The following is a 20,766-nucleotide window of genomic DNA, read 5'->3' on the forward strand; positions in this document are numbered from 1 at the left end:
TATCACCTCCGCAGTTTTGACTTTGAACGATATTTTAACCCAAGCTTCCTGGCATTTACATTGCACCACAAGAGTGCTATTAAAAGATGCACAGTCCTTTCCACCACTATTCACCATGTAATCCTAAACTTAATAGTCAAGATATTTTTTAATCAGCTTGTTCAGATATGTTATGGCGCACTTCAGGAGCAGGTGGGACTTGACCCCAGTCCTCCTGGCTCAGAGTTAGGATCTTTACCACTGCTCCACAAGAGCCCTATGTAAAAAGTGCATTCTGGCTTTAAATGCTCTTTTTGATGTCCTGCATTCCAAATTAGCCAGCTTCCAACAACAACTGCCTGAGCACTGCCAGCAGTAAATTAGGCACATGCATCAATTTGACTTGTACCTTGTGCTAACATCTTAGCAATTATTCTGCTGCCTTCTTTGTAGTAGGTGGGTTAAAATCCCTTTCGAATATTGATCTTAAATATTCTGTTCCCCATTCCTATTTATGAAATTCCACAAGTTATGGTGTTGGTAATGAAAACATTTTTAATAACAGTAAACTTATGTCGCATGAAACAGATAAAAGTTTTTCTATTTAATTATTTTGAAGACATTTAAGGTTTCAGTGGATTGGGCTTTATCATTTCAGTGGTGAGCTTCCTGCCTGAAAGTTTACTTGATTAAGATCTGATTGAAGTTTTCCCATTGATACATTCTGAATATCCTGAAACCGTTGTCCAGATCAAACAATCTCAATGAAAGATTATCAGTGAATTAATGTGGATCACTGGCGATTCCAAGCTCACTGAATTTTTGATATTTTAGTTTAACTTTTTTTTTCTTGTTGTCAATTACCTAATTATTAAGGATCAGTTGTGACCAATTTTGCAGATATATTGCATTTAAGGTGTCACATGTGTTCGAGTTATACAGCATAGACATAAAACCCATGACTCTATAAACTACCCAAGGATACTAGCAAGGATCTACCCTCAAGAGATCCTTTCCATCATGTACTACATTAGGCTTCTCAAAATCTCTGACTTCTATACCGTTTGTTTGAGGGTTCGATGTATATTACTAATGAGTCTTATTGTTCTATATAGGTTGCCTTTATTATACTATATTGAGTTATTTGTCTAAACCATGGTGTAAAATTCCATCCCGATGTTATCCACATGCAATTAGCTTAAAATTATAGAATCTCTACAGTGTGGAAGGAGGCCATTCAGCCCACTATGTCCATGCCATTCCTCTGAAGTACATCCCATGTAGACCCAACTACCCCTCTCCCCAGTCTGTCCCCGTAACCCTGCATTTCCCATGGGTAATCCACCTAGCCTGCACAACCCTGGACACTATGGACAATTTATTTCGGCCAATCCACCTTGTGACGTGCAGTGCCTTAAAGAGGTGTATTTTGTTCTAGTTTCTTTTAAGAGCGAGATTGAACAAGAGGTACTGAGCAGTCTGTTGTCGTGTAAATAGCTTGTGAGGCCTTGGGTTTTTTCCCTAAAGTTAGAACAATAAAAGCAATTTGATGGGTGTGGTCAACGCTCACAGACCAAGATTTCTAGTTTTGTTTATAGCTTTTAGATTCAGCAGAAGCTCCCGGAGTTTTGAAGAAGTAGAAGCTATGTTTGTCCCCCCTCTCTCATATACAGCTAGAAACTGGAGTTTTTCTTCTTACTGCAGGCGCTGCCTGTGAGAAAATCTGACTTTTAAATTTGCCTTTTTGCCAAGGGGGTATGTTTGAGATGTTACTATGTTGGAACAATTAATTAGTAATAGTTACTGGATATTATTCTGTTATGTTTTCAATAGAGTTGTTATTCTAACTTCTTCTTTCTTTGGTTATATTTTAACTATAGTTTTTGAATAAATCGCTTTGCTTAATGTTGAGTAGTTTGACCAGTCGAGTTCCATCTGGAACACAATACTTTACATTTGCATTTAAAATTTAAAAAAACAGGCTCTAGGCTACCTTCTTAAAATATTTTGGGACAGTCTGGATGTGCACATCTATGAGAGAAAACCAGAGCACCTGGAGGAAACCCAGGTAGACACAAGAAAAATGTGCAAACTCCACACGGACAGTCAGCGGAGGCTGGAATTGAACCTGAATCCCTGGCACTGAGGCATTAAGCCACTGTGCCGCCCCAGCTTCTTGTGTCAATGCATGTGCCTTCTGCCCTTAATCAACCAGGCCTTTATATACCTCTTCCTTATCTCAGCCTCGACAGTTCCAGGTCATCTCTATCAGACTGTTGAGCCATAGGATTGTTCACTAAAGTAACATCTACTACCACAAGCTGATTAAGTTTTACATTTCAGAAAGCATCTGAATTAAGCAAAATTAACTGAAATCTTAAAACAAGTTGTAATATGCCCTTTGGTTTCGTTATCTAGCCATTTGCTCTTCCAGTATTGCACCATGACTCACTTTCAGGCTGGGCACAATTACCAGCACCTAAGAATAATGATTCTGCTGATTTGTTTCTCAAAAATTGAAACATTAAGCAGTTTTCAGTAAAATTAAACATACAGGCTTATACTCCACAACCCCTGATGAAGGAGCAGCACTCCGAAAGATAATGCTTTCAAATAAACCTGTTGGACTATAACCTGGCGTTGTGTGATATGTAACTTAGCAAAAAACCTAATTATTTTAACTATTTCAGGCTGACTACTAAATGCACATTTCTACTTAAGCAGTTTTGTTTCTGAGTTCTAATACCATTTTTGTTATTTTTTCTGCTAAAATATCCACCATGTTGCAATTGCAAAATAAATTTGAAACTCTTTCGTGCTATATCTGTTACCTGTTTGCATTTCGCACGTGGCCGTTCTGGGGATGTGGGTTAAGGATCGGCCATTACAGTCATTTTTTATATAGAATACGAAATGAACTCATTACAATTAAATCTTCATTGTTGGGTAGCTCACACAAAGAAGAACTTCAAATAGTGTTGTCAACGCCATCTGGCTTTGTAGGCTGATTTTTTAAAAAAATTAATTGCTCTTGGTGAACCAACCATGGGAAAGCAACCAACATTATTAAAGATCCCTCCCATCATAGTTATACTTTCTTCCACCCTGTTTCATCAGGCAGAAAATATGAAAGTTTGAATCACGTGCGTACAGATTCAAGAACAGTTTCTTCCCTGCTGTTACCACACCTTTGAATGGACCTCTCAAATGGTAATGTTGAACTCTCTCTGCACCTTCTCTGTGGCTGTTACACTGTATTCTGCACTCTGTTCTGCTACCCTGATGAACTTTGTATGGTACGGTCTGCCTGTAGAGCATGCAAAACAACATTTTTCCACTGCATTTCAGTACGTGCGACAACAATAAATCAAATCAAGGTGTGGAGATGGTTGTGTGGAGGTAATGTCACTAGATGAGTAATTCAGATACCCCAAACTAATGTTTTGGGCCAAGAGTTTGAAACCCATCATGGCTGGTGGCGAAAGTTGAATTCAATAAAAATCTGGGATTAAAAGCTAATCATTAAATAGTGATCACCTAGCCATTGCTGATGTGTTCATTAATGTTCTTCAGGAAAGAAAATCTGCCATTACTACTTAGTCTGGCCTACAGTGACTCCAAACCCAAGACAATCTTAAATGGTCTAGCAAGCCACTTAGGTCAAGGGGAATTAGGAATGGGCAATAAATGTTGGTTTAGCAACTGACATCCACATCCCACGAATGAGTAATGCGAGACAAGAGTAGGTATCTGGAGACAATGAACTTTTGTTGGCACCTTGTAATATTTGCCACCTCTATCAGTATTTGCTGCAGGGTCATTGTTGTTTGAGGTAGTTTGTTGCCACCAATCCTCCTTTTTTTTGTTTAGTGTTGGCCTTATCGAGTGACTCCAGGTGGATGGTACACCATTATAGAATATTGACAAAAGAGGCTGTTCTTAGATAACAAAATAACATGATAGCAATGGGTGCAACCTCAAAGTACACTGCTCTCTCTTAAGCTAGAGTAGAATTCCCTGTCTCCAAAACTCGAGGAGAGCTCCTTGTCTCCACCCGCAGTCTGTATGTGATATTAATAGAATGGGTGGAGCCAAAGTAACATAAATATTAACCCTTTCAGACCTGTTAGCTTATACAACAGAAGTTATAAGGCAGTACACTTGTGATTGCAAGCGTCAGCTATCACAGGATGATGTTGTTATGCTGATGAAAGTGAGGACTGCAAATGTTAAAGATTAGAGTCAAGATTAGAGTAGTGCTGGAAAAACCCAGCAGGTCAGGCAGCATCCGAGAAGCAGGAAAATCGATGTTTCGGGCAAAAGCCCTTCATCAGGAAAGAGGCTGGAAGCCTCGGGGAGTGGAGAGATGAATGGGAAGGGGTGGGGCTGAGGAGAAGGTAGTTGAGTGCAATAGGTGGATGGAGGGTGGGGGTAAAGATGATAGGTTGGAGAGGAAGGTGGCGCGCATAGGTGGGAGGGAAGATTGACAAGTGGGGTAAATCATTAGGACGATCCTGAGCTGGAAGGTTGGAACTGGGGTAAGGTGGGGGGAGGGGAAATGAGGAAACTCGTGAAGTCTACATTGATGCCATGGGGTTGAAGGGTTCTGAGGCAGAAGGTGAAGCCCTCCTCCTCCAGGCATCGGGTGGCAGAATGTGGCGATGGAGGAGGCGAGGACCTGCATGTCCTCAGCAGAGTGGGAGGGCGAGTTGAAATGTTCGGACATGGGGCGGTGGGGTTGATTGGTGTGGGTGTCCCAGAGATGTTCTGTGAAGCACTCTGAGAGTAAGTGTCAAATCTCCCCAGTGTAGAGGAGACCACATCGGGAGCAACGGATTATGCCGTGTGGTCAGTCCATGTTACATCATCCTTTATCCATAATCCTCAGAGCAGATGAATGATCTGCTTAATTCTGTCATTGAGTATAATCTGCATCGTCCTCTGTAAGAGCAACTAGTGCAGCCCTCAAGAAAAACACGTTTCCTTTTGAAATGTTTCTATTGCATGTGGGTACGCTGTATGAGAGTACAAGAACAGGGGAAGAAAAAATAACTGATAAATAACTAAATAAAGTGAATGCAGATGGCAATGATTAACAGCTGATTTTATTTTTTTAAAATATGACCTTGGTTGAAATTTATACTCAAATGGAGCATGCTGCACGAAAGTTTTTATTTGTGATTCCAGATGAGTGCTTAATGAAACAATTGAATTGTTTCCAATAAACATCACAGTAAGAGTCCCCTGAGGTGAAATACAATATGGTCATGCACTTCACACACTAATTCGGCATTCACTTTTGACTCTCAATATTTTGTACAAGGTGTCTTAGGCATTACATCATTAATTGATTTCTAATGTATTCCGGTAACTTCTGGTCTTGATTAAATGTTTTATACCTAAGCTTTTGTACAACAAAAGTGACTTTTTATTTTTTCTGTAGTTTAACATTTACAAGATATTACTTATGCAATCCTTTACTGCATAACAAACCCGAATATTTTAAAATAAAATTAAATGAAAACAAATGTTGGCCACAGTGCATATGAGCCTCATGTTTAATGTGCTTCAGGATTTGAAAATACATTTCCATTGATGTAACATTTTGCAATATGAATTGTGATGTGTTGAAACACGTTGAAATTAACTCTAAAGATCAAATGCATATATAAGATTGTAGTGATAATTGGAGGTTATTTCAGTCCTTTTACTTAATTTCCACTTTATTCAATCAAAGAAATAGATTAAAGTTTTATGGAAAACATTATTCCACCATTGATATTTACTTTACTAATAATCATTTATTGAAGCCTTTAAAAAATGGATCTGTCTGCATACACAATATGTCCTGCTAAAAATCTGTAGTAAAGCATTGAAACACTTTTTGTAAACATTTCCAATCAAATGTTAAAATTTGGAAATTTATCTTCAACTATTAACTGAGACCGTAAAGATAATTTGAGTGTTAAATTACGTAGAATGGACAGGAAAAGCATAGTCCTCTTATCCCAACTGGACCTAGGCATAGTGGCAGAAATAGTTCTTTCAGCCCTTCACTGATATCATGGCTTATCTAATTAAAAATTATAATACCTCATTTTGCACTCTTTTTCTCTGAAAAGGATCTCAATACCTTATTTACACTCTCTATTGTCTTTTCAACTTGGATAGCTACGTCTAAAGACTTATGCATCTATATACTCAGACTTTGTTGTTTAGCTTGTTTAGTTCTTTATTTTCCAAGTATAAGTGTGCCCTTTATTCCTTTTAATAAACAAAAATAGGAAGGTTTGAAACATGCAATGAAGTTAGATTTTGTGGATCAATATCCTGTGTATCAAGGAAAACTTAAAAACCTTGCTGTTAAAATTATTTGGACAAATGCCCAAAAGCCCAACTTAGTAAATACTTCATCAATTACTGCATAACTTGATTTTGTCTAGTCATTTGGATTAAATCGCATGAAATCTGGAAATGCGGGTTTGATCCACTGCTAATATAAAATAAGTTTCTGACTCAGTTTTTTCTATATATACCAGAGAATTCTGTTACCTCATCCAATATTACAATGTCCCCTTCTCGTCTCTATGAAAATCAATCAGCTTTTTGTTTTAAAGCTAGGTCTTCCATGGCAATTCTTTCAAGCAACAGGAATTAGTTCTGAAGAGAATAATTTAGCATGTTGACTTCTATTTAGTCCAAGCATTAGTTTAATGGAATATCTCGAAAGAGGCATATGTGATAGAAAGGTAGTGACTATAGTTTGAGGGGAATATTCCAGAGCTTAGGGTTTGGCTTTCAATGGAGCAGTTAAAATTGGGAATGCACAAAAGGCCGTAATCGGAAGACTTTAAAAATTCCTAAAGGCTGTGGGATTGGAGAATATTACAGAATTGTGAAATGGGTAAAATAATGGAGGGATTTGTAAACAACAATGAACAAGAGCACAAAAAAGTCGATAAAGATGATAAGACCCTTTGAGCCTGCATCTCCATTCAATGTGATCTTGGTTTGGGCTTCATTGTCCTGCTTGTGCCCAATTTCCTGGATTTTCTGAGAGACCAAATGTCTATCAATTCCAACATTATTATGTTCAGTGATGGAGTATTCACAACGCTCTGAAGTAGAGAATTCCAGAGATTAACAACCCATTAAGTGAAGAAATTTCTCCTCTTCTCAGACCTGAACGATCAATTACCCTGAGACGATGTCCATATTTATATCTGAGGTGTTTTGTTTTCCTTTGTTTCTTATTTCCTTCCTTCTTTCATTTATTACCTGCTGTTTCTCCTTTAAAAGTTGCAGACTTGCGTCACTAGATGCTGTTCATGCCTAAAAAGAATGAGTTGTGATGAATCTTTGTTTTCATGCTTTTACAAAGGGGCAAAATGACTGTGAATTGGTGAGCTTTTTAATAAAATGGAACATTTTAAAATTTGTTTGTTTATCTGGTGTAATACGTTAGAGCTTTCCTCTCAGTACCATTTAAAAGTTTATTTTTAGGTCTGATCCACTTTGTCCTTTGTAAACTGCCTTTCCTTTTTGTAATAGTGAGGAGTACTCCAGGATTCAGTATACTGTAGATCTGTAACCTTCAGGTTTGGTTGGAGCACTTTAGCTTTGATTGTAGGATTTTAATTTTGATTGTAGGTGTAGCTTCAGCTCTGAACTTGGATAGATAATTGGATGACTGTTAGGAAAAATACTATACTGCTGCCATACTGCTGTTATCTCTTTAGCCTTTAATATCCTTTTACTGTCATTAACTAGCTGTCCCATCTAGCTTTTAGTGCCACATACAGTCACTATAATGTGATTTGCATTTTTCAATATGTTAGTCTACATAATATATACCAGAGAGTTTTCTTATTGAAATAGATATCTTGAAGTTTATTAACAATAGATATTTACACAGCTGCAATATCGCAGACTTATACACATAACTTGGTTTCTGTATTTGCTGATGTTATATATTATATGCACATCGCTGACTGACTGAATGCACAATGTATAACAGGGAAGAAGACTAACACAATAACATTTTATCTGTGATCACATATATATTTAATGGGTTACTGTTAATAAAACCTGACATGAAAATTAAAATCACAATGTCATATGTCAAAAATCACATGACAGTGGATTATAGTCCAACAGGTTTATTTGAAACCACAAGCTTTCAAAGCCCCTCTGCTTCTTCCTCAATGTGGCACTGTAAAGTTTATAGTAACTCTAGCTAACTCTCCTGTTTTTCTACCACGTATTTAGATTTTTTTTTGGTTGTCTATGTTGTTAACTAAAGTGAACTTTTCTTTTCAGAGACCAAACGGTGCCTTTGAATGAATGTTGGATATAATACATCCTGTCTGTTTCCAGTGACCTATGTGTGACCTAATTTTTCCTCCTTTTGTTTTGCAGAAATGACTCGTATTGTGCAGTTGGACCTGGATTTGAAGTACATGTCTAACATCAGGAGTCTGTTTGGGGAGTTTGAGATGTTCCAGCCAGGAGCTGTGATAGGGATCGCCAGAGAAATGCAGCCTGTTTACAGGTATTAAAATCACTGCAATAGCCCTAAAAGCCAAGCCAGAAACAAAAATGAAGAATGTAGACCTAAGAAGTTATTACAAATACAAGGTCTGTGGTGAGGGTCTGATTGCCATTTGCAGTTTCTTTCTGCTGAATTCTAAATACAACTTAAATATATAATTTCAGAGATTTTGGCATAAGAAATCATGGTTAGAATTGTCATTTTAGATTTTATTTTCTGAATGAGTCTTACAGCTGGCATCTTATAGTTTTCATTCAATATGTCAATATATTTTTCTATCCAGCTGCCCAAACATAAGCCATTTATAAAGCAGTATTATAGCATGGAAGTAATTCTTGAAAATTAAGTATAAAAATTGTAGTTACTTATTAAGGAGTTGCTCTTAACATATAGGAAACATAAATTCTTACATCTTTGTCTGATAAGATCGTCTTTAGAAAAAGTAATTGGATTCTGATTGATGAACTAAATTAAAATCTTTAGTATATTTAAAGATATTGTGTGTGCAGCAGAGCTCTATGATGCCCAGATTTCAGTACCACAAGTGCACCCAAAATGGAGTTCAGCACGCACCCATACCCTGGTGCTAGTTGCTTTAAGTTCATGGTCATGAGAAGATGAATTTCAGCACTCAAAGAGAAGATAGGTTTCTGCTTCAAAGAGCTACTGACACACTCCAGGTAGCATCTCTGCTATCCCAGTAATGTTGTGGAGAACAAATTGCTGGAGTAGCCTTGCAAGTCTCTTTGACTGCTGCTATCCAGAGTTTGTATGACAGCAAGCTGGCCTTGCATTACTTCAGTCTGAGCTTCAATTATAGGTCCCAGACACTGGATGGCATCAAAACCTACAGCATGGTTGGAACCATATGTACATTAATAGTTTTTTGTCCCTGCTTCTACAATGGGCAGGACAGGTTCCACAATCTGTGTGAAGTTTAGTTCTGGGCTCCTCCATGCTTCTTTGCCTAATCACAGGCCTTCAGGTAGGTGTGGTAATACACAACCATTTCATCATGCATACCTGTCAGCCTTCTTTTGTAGGCCACCTCTTTGAATCATCCTCCGAGTCCTCTACAACTGAGCCTGCAACAACCTCACTATCCATCGAGCTGGCACCTGTGCTATCCTTGTCCCATGCCCAGTCTGCAGTCTATTCTTCCTTACTGTCTCACTGTGTGCAGTGGACACCTTGTGATGCTTCTCTTCCTCTGGGCCAGAAGCTCTGAGTTGAAGTCCCACCTCAGCATTTGATGGCTATGGGAGGCATGTTAATTATCAATCTGTAAATCTTTCAAAAATGAACTGGAAACAGTGGGTGGGTTTCCAGTTCATTCAGAGCTGTGTTGAAATTGCAGTGAACAGTCTCATAGTATGTACCAGATTGTTTCAGTGCCAGTAATGCAAATTTGTGCTTATGTTGAGTCTGATATCCCTAAGAGACCATCATTTGTCTCAGGTTTAATGTAACTTGCTAATAAGTATTATGTAATAAACCTGAACGAGCTGTATCTTCTGCTGAAGACTTCGAGTAGCCGCCCTTCCTCACCTGGTATAAGAAGTTTAGACTAATATCAATAAGGATCAATGGCAGTCAATCAACATATGGTATCCCAGATTGTTCCAGAGGAAAAGCAAATAAACATATGCAAAAGACACATATAGCTATAAATCCTGCTAGAACTGCGAGTTTCACAAAATCTTAGAATAGATCCAATACTGTAGCAATCATTGATGTAATGACATTTGAGATTGCTGAATTATGAAGTCTCCAGTGCTTTTGCAGGGCTTTTCATAGATGTTGATTTCCAGAGGCAGTTTTAGAAAAGGAAATTGAGACAGCCCAAGTCTCTTCAAATAGCCGGATAATGGGGCAAGTGTGAAACATTTCCTGAACATACTTTAATTTTTTTTGTGATTCTTATGAGACAAGAAATTTGCATACTATGTTGTACTGAGTGATCCTTCATGCTAATGCATCGTGATAAAGAAATGTACCATGAAAACATATCATGAAAAAGAGCTAACATTTTATACTAAGTGCAATGTACATATTGCAATGTGGCTAGGGATATTTTACTTTTCAGAATCTCATCAATCAGATGAAAGTGAAACATGTAAGAGTTGCTAAAGCAGAGGATTTGGAACTGGAAGCATAATAATTTCTGTGTGCCTTTCACACAAATGAGATTGGCAGTCGACTAATCTGGGTTTATTGGAATAGTGCTCAGAAGCATTAGATGTTTTCTGTGTTTGGTACTTCATTTTGCAAAGATTCAGCATGTCTCTCAAGTAAATTTATTTTTACTTGAGTTTACTTTTGGGACTGCTATCTCTGATGTCTTGCATTAGTTTAAAAAGATGTGTAGGTTTGAAATTATAGGATTTCACATCACTGTATGGTATCTGTATGGTACTGTGTTTATGATGAAAGAATAATGACATTCAAGCAATTAACTTGAATTCAGGTATCTGGAGTAGTTTACAATTGTAAAGAAATAGATTGAATTGGAGGTTTCAGTGAGGTATGTCTTTAAAAAAGACACACAATTATATAGCACCTCTCTCAACGTCAGAACATTCCAAAGTATAGCATCAATGATTTATTAAGCGTATGTATGGTATATTCTGGAAAATACAACAACCAATTTGCACACAGAAAATTCACACAAACAGCTGATAAGAATCAGGTTCTCAGTTTTGTAATGTCAGTTAAGGGATGATTACCCAGCCCTTTACTGGAAATATACCCTGGATCTGGAGAGGGGAGACATGTCCGGCTTTAATACCTCATGTGAAATATGGCTGCTCTGAGAGTGCAGTACTGTCTTTTGATTTTTGTTCTTAAGTGGGGCTTGAACCTGCAACCGTTTTGACTTCAAGGTAAGAGTCTGAACAGAGCCATGGGTTAAGACATATTAAGTTATTAAAAAAGCCATCAAATACAATGAAGCTAAATATTTAAATTCAGGTATCATCAGAGCTGAGCTGGGTTATTTAGTTATTTTCTTGAGGTAAAGCCTCAGCATTAAATACCGTCTCTCGATAATCATAGTGATGTACAGCACTGAAATAGACCCTTTGGTCCAATTCGCCCATGTCGACCAGATATCCCAATCCAATCTAGTCCCACCTGCCAGCACCCGGCCCATATCCCTCCAACCCTTCCTATTCATATACCCATCCAGATGCCTGTTAAATGTTGCAATTGCATTAGCCTCCACCACTTCCCTTGGCAGCTCATTCCACACACAGGACCTGATTCCAGGACCTGATCAGGTGTATCCGAGAACTCTGTGGGAAGCTAGAGAAGTGATTGCTGGGTCTGTTGCTGAGATATTTGTATCATCGATAGTCACAGGTGAGGTGCCGGAAGACTTGAGGTTGGCAAATGTGGTGCCACTGTTTAAGAAGGGTAATAAAGACAAGCCAGGGAACTATAGTCCGATGAGCCTGACATCAGTGGGGGCAAGTTGTTGGAGGGAATCCTGAGGGGCAAGATGTACATGTATTTGAAAAGGCAAGGACTGATTAGGGATAGTCAACATGACTTTGTGCATGGGAAATCATGTCTCACAAACTTGATTGATTATTTTGAAGAAGTAACAAAGAGGATTGATGAGGGCAGAGTGGTAGACATGATCTATATAGACTTCAGTAAGGTGTTCAACAAGGTTCCCCATGGGAGACTGGTTAGCAAGGTTAGATCTCATGGAATAGAGGGAGAAATAGTCATTTGAATACAGAACTGGCTCAAAGGTGGAAGACAGAGGGTGGTGGTGGAGGGTTGTTTTTCAGACTGGAGGCCTGTGACCAGTGGAGTGCCACAAGTTGCTGGGTCCACTACTTTTTGTCATTTACATAATTGATTTGGATGTGAGCATAAGAGGTATAGTTAGTAAGTTTGCAGATGACACCAAAAGTGGAGGTGTAGTGGACAGCAAAGAAGGTTACCTCGAATTATAATGGAATCTTGATCAGATGGGCCAATGGGCTGAGGAGTGGCAGATGGAGTTTAATTTAGATAAATGTGAGGTGTTGCATTTTGGGAAAGCAAGTCTTAGCATGACTTATACACTTCATGGTAAGGTACTCGGGAGTGTTGATGAACAAAGAGACCTTAGGGTTCAAGTTCATAGCTCCTTGAAAATAGAGTTGCAGGTAGATAGGATAGTGAAGAAGGCATTTGGTATGCTTTCCTTTATTGGTCAGAGTATTGAGTACAGGAGTTGGGAGGTCATGTTGCAACTGTACAGGACATTGGTAAGGCCACTTTTGGAATATTGATGCAAGTCTGGTCACCTTCCTATCAGAAAGATGTTGTGAAACTTGACAGGGTTCAGAAAAGATTTACAAGGATGTTGCCAGAGTTGGAGGATTTGAGCTATAGGGAGAGGCTGAATAGATTGGGCCTGTTTTCCCTGGAGTGTCGGAGGCTGAGGGGTGACCTTATAGAGGTTTACAAAATTATGAGGGGCATGGGTAGGATAAATAGACAAAGTCTTTTCCCTGGGGTGAGGGAGTCCAGAACTAGTGGGCATAGGTTTAGGGTGAGAGGGGAAAGATATAAAAGAGACCTAAGGGGCAACCTTTTCACGCAGAGGGTGGTACGTGAATGGAATGAGCTGCCAGAGGAGGTATGGAGGCTGGTACAATTGCAACACTTAAGGGGCATCTAGATGGGTATACAAATAGGGCGGATTTGGAGGGATATGGGCCAGGTGCTGGCAGGTGGGACTAGATTGGGCTTGGATATCTGTCCAGCATGGACGAGTTGGACCGAAGGGTCTGTTTCCGTGCTGTACATCTCTATGACTCTATGTCATTGGTTCCAATGTGTACCACGACCTCCTGCTGGTCCCTGTCCCCTGTCCCCTTTGAGAACATTCTGCACCCTCTCTGAAACACCCTTGATTCTGGCACCAGGGAAGCAACACACCATTCTGATTTTTCAGTGCTGTCCACAGAAAAGTCTGTCTATGCCTAGAGAGTCCCCTAACGCAATCGATCACTTGGAACCCAACATACCCCTCATTGCATTAGAGCCAGTCTCAATATCATAAACTTGTCTGTTCTTGCTACATTCCCCTGAGAATTCATCACCCCCCTATATTTTCAAAACAGTATACTTGTTTGAATTGGGGATAAGACTCCTGCACTACCTGCCTATCTCTCTCACTTTTCCTGGAATTAGCCCATCGATGTAACTGTATCTGTGACTTTTCTCCCTTCCTATAACTGCCATCCAATTACCCCCTTGCTCTTGTAAATTACTCATTGCCTCTGTCGTTCCAACCATTCCATTTGATCTGATAGGATTCACAACCAATGACATTCATTGCAGATATAATCCTCAGTAACACGTAAACTCTTCTTAAACTCCCATACCCAACAAGAAAAGCATATCACTCTACTAAAGACCATTATTGCTTCTTCCAATCTGCAGACCCAGAAAATAGCACTTTCTTATTCCTCTACAAAACACTGCTCCAGGCTAACTTAATACTCATGGCTTATATTTTTAAGTTTAATCAAGAGACATATCTCAAAAAACATATCATCAATAAAGAAAGTTAAAAATCTCACAACACCAGGTTATAGTCCAACAGGTTTAATTGAAAGCACACTAACTTTCGGAGCGCCCCTCCTTCATCAGGTGATTGATTGTGTTAGGGGACTCTCTAGGCCGAGGCATAGACAGACGTTTCTGTGGCCAGCAGCGAAAAATCAGAATGGTGTGTTGCTTCCCTGGTGCCAGGATCAAGGGTGTCTCAGAGAAGGTGCAGAATGTTCTCAAAGGGGAGAAGGACCAGCAGGAGGACATAGTACACATTGGAACCATAGAGTCATAGAGATGTACAGCACAGAAACAGACCCATCGGTCCAACTTGTCCATGCTGGACAGATATCCAAACCTGGTGTTGTGTGATATTTAACGTCGTACACCCTAGTCCAACACCGGCATCTCCAAATCATCAATAAAGAATCCACTCTACTCACTACTGCAGACTTACAGCAAGGCCCCAAGGCAGCACTTAAAATTATTCACTTATCTGTCTCTGTGCTGTGACCTTTCCCAAACAGGGTCCTCTAAGATTAGTTGCAAATTTCACTGTTTGTTAATTTTCCCAGATGCACTCCGACGTCCAGCAATACATGAATTCAAACAGCAAAGGCAGTAACTATGCAGGTTCGCTGCTGTATCAGTTAGCAGTGTGGGTTTCTTTGCCCAATCCTAATTGTTCACAAGAAGGTGGTGCTGGACTGCCCTACTCAAATTGCTCTGGCCCATGTGTAGGGACATCCACAATGCTGTTAGAAAAGGGTTTCCAGGACTTTTGTGTGATGACAATGAAGGAACAGTGATATAAGTTCAAGACAAGATGGTGAGTGGCTTGGTGGTGAACTTTCAGGTGGTGGTATTTTCATGTATCTACTGCCCTTGTCCTTCTAGATGAAAGAAGTTGTGAGTTTTGGTGAATTTCTGCAGTGCACCTTGTAGATGGGTCACCCCTCTGCCACTGTGTGTCAGTGGTGAAGCAATCCAGTGTTGTAAGTGGTTGGAGGAATATTAGGCTGCTTTGTCCTGAATGGTGCCAAGCTCCTTAAATGTTGTTGGAACTGTACTAATTCTAGCTACTTCAAGGGACCAGTTAAGATTCTTTCAGAACTATTACCTAATTAAATGATGATCCATAAGAATGGTAAAGCCTGACATAGTTCAGCAGTGCAAATAACATTAGGCAAAGTTTAATGGCTGGTGAATGACCCAAAGCTAAGAATAAAGTCTTTCACTTTAAGAAGTAAAAACAATATATTTTCCAAAGTGTGGATTGCAGCTCAGAATTGTAACAAATTGTTCAATGTCTCAAAATGTGACAAATTCATAGACCTTGACATTGGCCTCCTTACAATGACCAGGAGCTAAAGCAGTGGGTGAGGATTTATACAGTGAGATCCATATAACTCCATTCCAACTTACCCACAATCATTTTACATGGGAGAAATCAAAGCATCTGACTGTGGAGCACCAATTAATATCCTTAAATTGGGCAATAACTACACAACTGGGAGCTTAATTTGTAACTAACTGGTGCTGCAAGGATTTCCAGAAGGTCAGAAAGGGAAGTGAGACAGCCGAGGTATGTGACTCCCTGTGGTGAGGAGGAGCAGTAGTACTCTCCCAGATACCTGCAAGGCAACGTTCAGCCTCAGTCACCCCGATTGGCTTTCCAAGTACTAGTCTCCCTTTAGCTTCCTGATTAGCAATCTCAAGGGAGCCTGGTAATCATGCCCCTACTGCACCTCATTGTTGAGAACCATGCCCAAGGATGTCCAGCTAGAGCCACCTCCCGCAAGTGAGTCCTTAAGCCTGATCACTTCCATTTGGCTCAGGCCTGTTTGGGAGCTGGAGCTACCAGATTTAATCACCTTCATATCTCTGGGTTTTTTGACTGTTTATCGTCCCCTGCAATCATCATACATTTCCATTAATTTAGAGTTACAGAATTTTACAGCATTTAGAGTGATATCAAATTCCACTTCACTGTCTTCATTGTCCTGCATAGTTTTCCTTTTCACATGTTTATTCAATTCCCTTTTGAAAATTGCTATTGAATTTATTCCCACCGCCCGCTTAGAAATTGCATTCCAGACAATGACAGCTAATGGGTAAAAGTAATATTCATCATTCGCGTTCATCTTGATGTTGATAATGATAGTGAAGGAGGGAGCGAAAGGAAAGCAAAAAGAAATGAAAGTGAACCTTTGTTTGGGCTAAAAGCCACTTTTTTCCAGGTTTTGCATGTGGTGTTTTTGAATAGGTTTCTTGTAGTATAATAAACACTTCAATACTTGTATGTATATTAAAAATTAGAAATGCCATTTGTTGATATAATAATTAAAATAACCAGGCTAGAAATTGCAGAGGAGAGAGCAAAGGTGACTTTGTGATACTGGCTTGTGATCTATAAATTACAAAATCTGCAAACGTAATGTATAAAGAAGCTTTAAAAAGGAGTCATGAAGAAATTGTACGTGACTGGGGTACTGAATGACTCTGTCAGGTGAAAGAAAGCTGAAAGAAATGCAGAGATTGGAAGGTAATGAGTAGTAATGCCAAATTTGCAAAATGAATTTAGTGGAAGGAAAAGTAGGACTCTGACTGCATGAAACATTAACTGTTGAGCTAAAGAAAAACCTGCTTAGTCACTGTAAGGTCTCCCACTACTTGCTCACTGCCTCACCTTAATTACCTGCCTTACTTTAAACATAACATTTTATCTTGCTAAACTGCTATTGTTCTCAAATATTAAGAAATAAATTGTATTTGAAGAAAGATGGTATCAATACTCCCAATAGATTTTGGCCACAGCCAAGAAATGTGAATTAACTTCATGGACTGTGTATTGCTTATTTTTGATTCATTACATGGTAATAGTTGATTTTAAATCTTCTTTTTATTGTGCAAATAAAGTTCCTGCAAATTTCAGTGTGTAAAATATGTAGAACACAAGACGTAGCGTTCCGTTTTATGTGACTCATGTCTCCCTAAATTCCTGCAAGTCTCTGAAATCATTCAGCTTTCAGTTTTATTGAATTAAGTTGTTCTTTATTCATTATTTTAGAAACTCTTCTGCTTCATTTCACAACACGTTTCTGTGAAAAGTTATCATGGCTCATTTAGCATCTGCATACTATTAAGCTTAATTTCATAAATGATAATTGTTTGGAATATTGAAAAGTTACAGATGAAGGATATAGTTACAAACTAGCTTGACTGTTTTCTGTCAATTGTTAGCAAGTCCCTTCTTACCCCCACTCAACTGTCCTCAATGGAAAATTGAATAGAATGATGCTTTTACTAAGAACTAGTTACATCAAAAGTAGTTACTCACTGTACACATGAATCTTCATACCACACTTTCCAATCATTAAATTAAAGTATCCAAAACCAAAGTAATATTTCATCAAATGTGAATATCATGAGATAATGTAACCTGGCATGGGCCCCTGGAGAAGTTCCAAAATCAACTGTCCTCCAACTCATGTTGTCATTGATATTTTTTAAATAAGTGTCTAAGGTGAGTGCTTTTTAGCATATGGTCCTGTCCATGTATATTTACCAATAACATCAAAAATCCCTTCCTTGGCAATGGATATTTTTAACTCGGTTTTTAATTGTTTTTCCTGACGTGGTCTATCAGCGAAAGAAACCAGATCTCTATGCATCCTGGTGTGTATCCAAAGTTGGTTTTTAGAGCTAATCAAAAAGGGAGAGGTTATTTGGGAATTACTCCTCCTCGGTACTAACATAGAACATAGTGGTTGTCTCCTGGTCATGTGAAGTATGCGCCAAATTGGGACTTGGGGGCTGCATTCCCTTCATCTTCATGTAATTGACTTCATCTCATTGGGTCAGGCAGAGAAGGAATGATGTAAAATGTGGGTTCTCTTGAAAGGATGGTTGGTAAAACATCTCCTTTAAAGATACTGAATGGAAATTTATGGGAAAATCTGCAGCCAAGCAACAGACTAGCAACAAGCCCACCCAGCACCCATAACCTCCTGAGGGTGGGCTAAATTAGCAGATAGTGGAATACTACCTCTCGGAGAGAGAGGAGGTCTTTTCTACTGAAGCTGCCAGCCAACCAATTCCTTCTTTCTAAAATAAAACTGCTTAAAAAAATGAGCCTGCCATTCCTGCCCAGGCCTACCATATTATCGTGTGGACAGGATAATATTGGGACTAATAGAGGTTTTAAAAAGCCCATTTCAGACTGTCAATTTCAGAATCTGCCCACCCTTTGTATTATGGAGGTGAGATTGGGATGGGTGGGAAAATGGCAAGCTGGACACGCATCCTATTTTAAACGCTCTTTGTCAAAAACGTGTGCTGAGGGCATGAAACATCTGTCTACAAATTCAGCAACAAAATAGATATGTAACTTCTCCTTCTGCCACTTCCATTCAGTTTCCCCTTCCACCAATTCCCAATAGTATGGATAAAACTTTTCAGTCATATTTTAGTACTGTGAGCCATTCTTGATCCATAAGGAATGAAGAGTAATTTCGCAGGTTGTTCAGAAGTGAGGTGCTTGTACATTCTTCTCAAATATTGGTCAGTGACTAGAAATCAGAACCTTATCATTTCAATCCACTTGCATTGGGATATTGAAGATTTATCCTCTTCCTCCCCTCCCCACCACCCATTGCTGCTGTGCCCAACATCAACATGTCACCTTGTAATCCATAAAGCTTATGTCTGTAGTCTCTTGGTATGTTTGCACAATACCTAAGGTGTTCATTCCTCTACAGCTGTACCTAGTCATTTGGGGAACTGCTTTCTTGTGATCATTGTACCTAAACCATTCAACAGAGGGAGTAGTTACATTGCAGAATTCAAATAACAGTCCCACTGTAATTACTCTTTGAGATTATTGCCCAAAGTGTGTGATCCAGTTTTTCATCCTGAGCCTTCAGCTTGTTGGCTCACTGCTGAAATATAATTCCTTTTAAAAAAAATGTGATAATCAGTAATTAAGAATTGTAATATAAATTTATTTTTTCAGTGCATTAAATGTGTTTCCTGCTACTGTGTCTTCACAGAAACTATTATCTTGCTCATCTCCAGGTTTTTCTTAATGGATCACTGCCTGGATGGTTGTTTCTCTATGAAAAGTTTGCCAGTGTTTATTTTGGGTCATTCTGACTGCCCTGAAACAGCCTTGTGTTTAATAGATTATTTGGCTGCAGACTGTTCACGGTGCACTCTCCAATCTCAGCCTTCAATCTGTCTGTGTGTTGTGGCCTGCAACTGTTTCCTCTTGTGCCGGAACCTTACTTTTTGTTTGACCTTTCTATTTCCTCTTTCTGGAAAATGCCACTTAAAAAAAAAGGTTAGGTTGATATTCCTATTCTAATACACAGTCTGAAAGATTACATTCAGGCAGCATGTTCAATAAAAATACTTTGCCTCTTTTGGAGATGCTGGCTGATTCTAGAGTACGATTCTTTGATTTTGGCAATTCTCCAGTGCCTGTCTGTAATTAGCGAAGACAGAGTGTCAGAAAGCTTTCAAACAGTTAAAGGCATCAGCTACAGAGCAAAACAGAGCCAATGTGAACAGGTGGAAAGAATAACCTGGTGCCATATGGAGTGGGCAGGAGATCCGATCAAACATTGAAGCATGGAATCGTCAGAGATAGAGGTTCAAAAAAGACATGGTAAATCAGGATCTGTAACACCTTGAGGCATTTGATCCAAGGATAGGTTAATTGAAGAATAATAAAATGCAAAACATTAGAAACACAAGAAAGTCATGGAGAAAAGAAACAAAACCATTCAACCCATCCCCTTAAATCCGAGCACAAAATATTCTGTCATTGAGATATAGACCTGAGTTATTCCCACTAAAGCAAAATGGAGGAAAAAATTCAGAACATTCATCTAATAACATTTCCCTCATTACACCTCCCTGAGTTTTCGCAATTCTTGTAGTAACAAGTTCATGCTTCAAGAACTACAGGAATCCCAGTCTTCACAGGCGAGAATCCCGTCTCCTTGTATTTCACCGGTTATAACCATCAACTTCCTTCTAGCCAAGTGTGTATCCAGCTAATGGTTACTGTTATAACTGGGAGCTCATTCAATTTCTTCATTGTGATGATAGTAATTTTTGTGATCCATATTGTTAATTGTAAAGGAAGGAAAATGTAGGGCAGTGTTTATTACTTAAAGTATTAAAAGTTGATTTGTTATTAAATATAGACTTTTTTAAGTGTGTAATTTTTAATTTTTCAGTTTGATTTGGGATCCTTAAGTGGGTTTCCTTGCTAATTGACTTCAGTAAGTATAAACTCACCCACAGTCTGTTGACCTGAGTCCCTGATAGGTATCAAAAGTGGCCCGTTTCCCAAAGGGTTGCATGGGTGGCTTCAGTTTTGTTCCATTCCATGGCCAATCAGAGCGGGGCTGGGTTGAACGTTAACCCCCACTACACTTGGCTCCAATCACTTCATACACTCCCCAGTCACGGGTTCTTAAGGAAAGCACAACTGGATTCTCTGAAGCCTTAACCTCCAGTGATGATCTATAGGATCCAGAATGTCTGGTGGGATGAGACATCATTATCAAGGCCAAGAAGCTTCGCAGTCTGTTGTTAAGTGACTGATTGGAGCTTGATCTGGTGAGCTTTCTCATTGCTGGGCAAAGAGAGTCAATCATCCCAGAGGACGG

At 39.1% G+C, this 20,766-nt stretch overlaps 1 protein-coding gene across 1 annotated transcript in view; it reads left to right on the plus strand.

The window, feature by feature from the left end:
- The window catches only part of xxylt1 (xyloside xylosyltransferase 1), a 178,779-nt gene that overhangs the window by 107,073 nt on the left and 50,940 nt on the right, over window positions 1-20,766 (plus strand). Inside the window, exon 3 of the mRNA XM_043702284.2 lies at window positions 8,398-8,530. Coding sequence (XP_043558219.2) covers window positions 8,398-8,530 — 133 coding nt within the window. The remainder of the gene's footprint in view (window positions 1-8,397; window positions 8,531-20,766) is intronic.

Source organism: Chiloscyllium plagiosum, unplaced genomic scaffold, assembly GCF_037043375.1.
Source record: "Chiloscyllium plagiosum isolate Xiang-an unplaced genomic scaffold, Cpla_swu_hap1 HiC_scaffold_13, whole genome shotgun sequence".
Classification (NCBI taxonomy): domain Eukaryota; kingdom Metazoa; phylum Chordata; class Chondrichthyes; order Orectolobiformes; family Hemiscylliidae; genus Chiloscyllium; species Chiloscyllium plagiosum.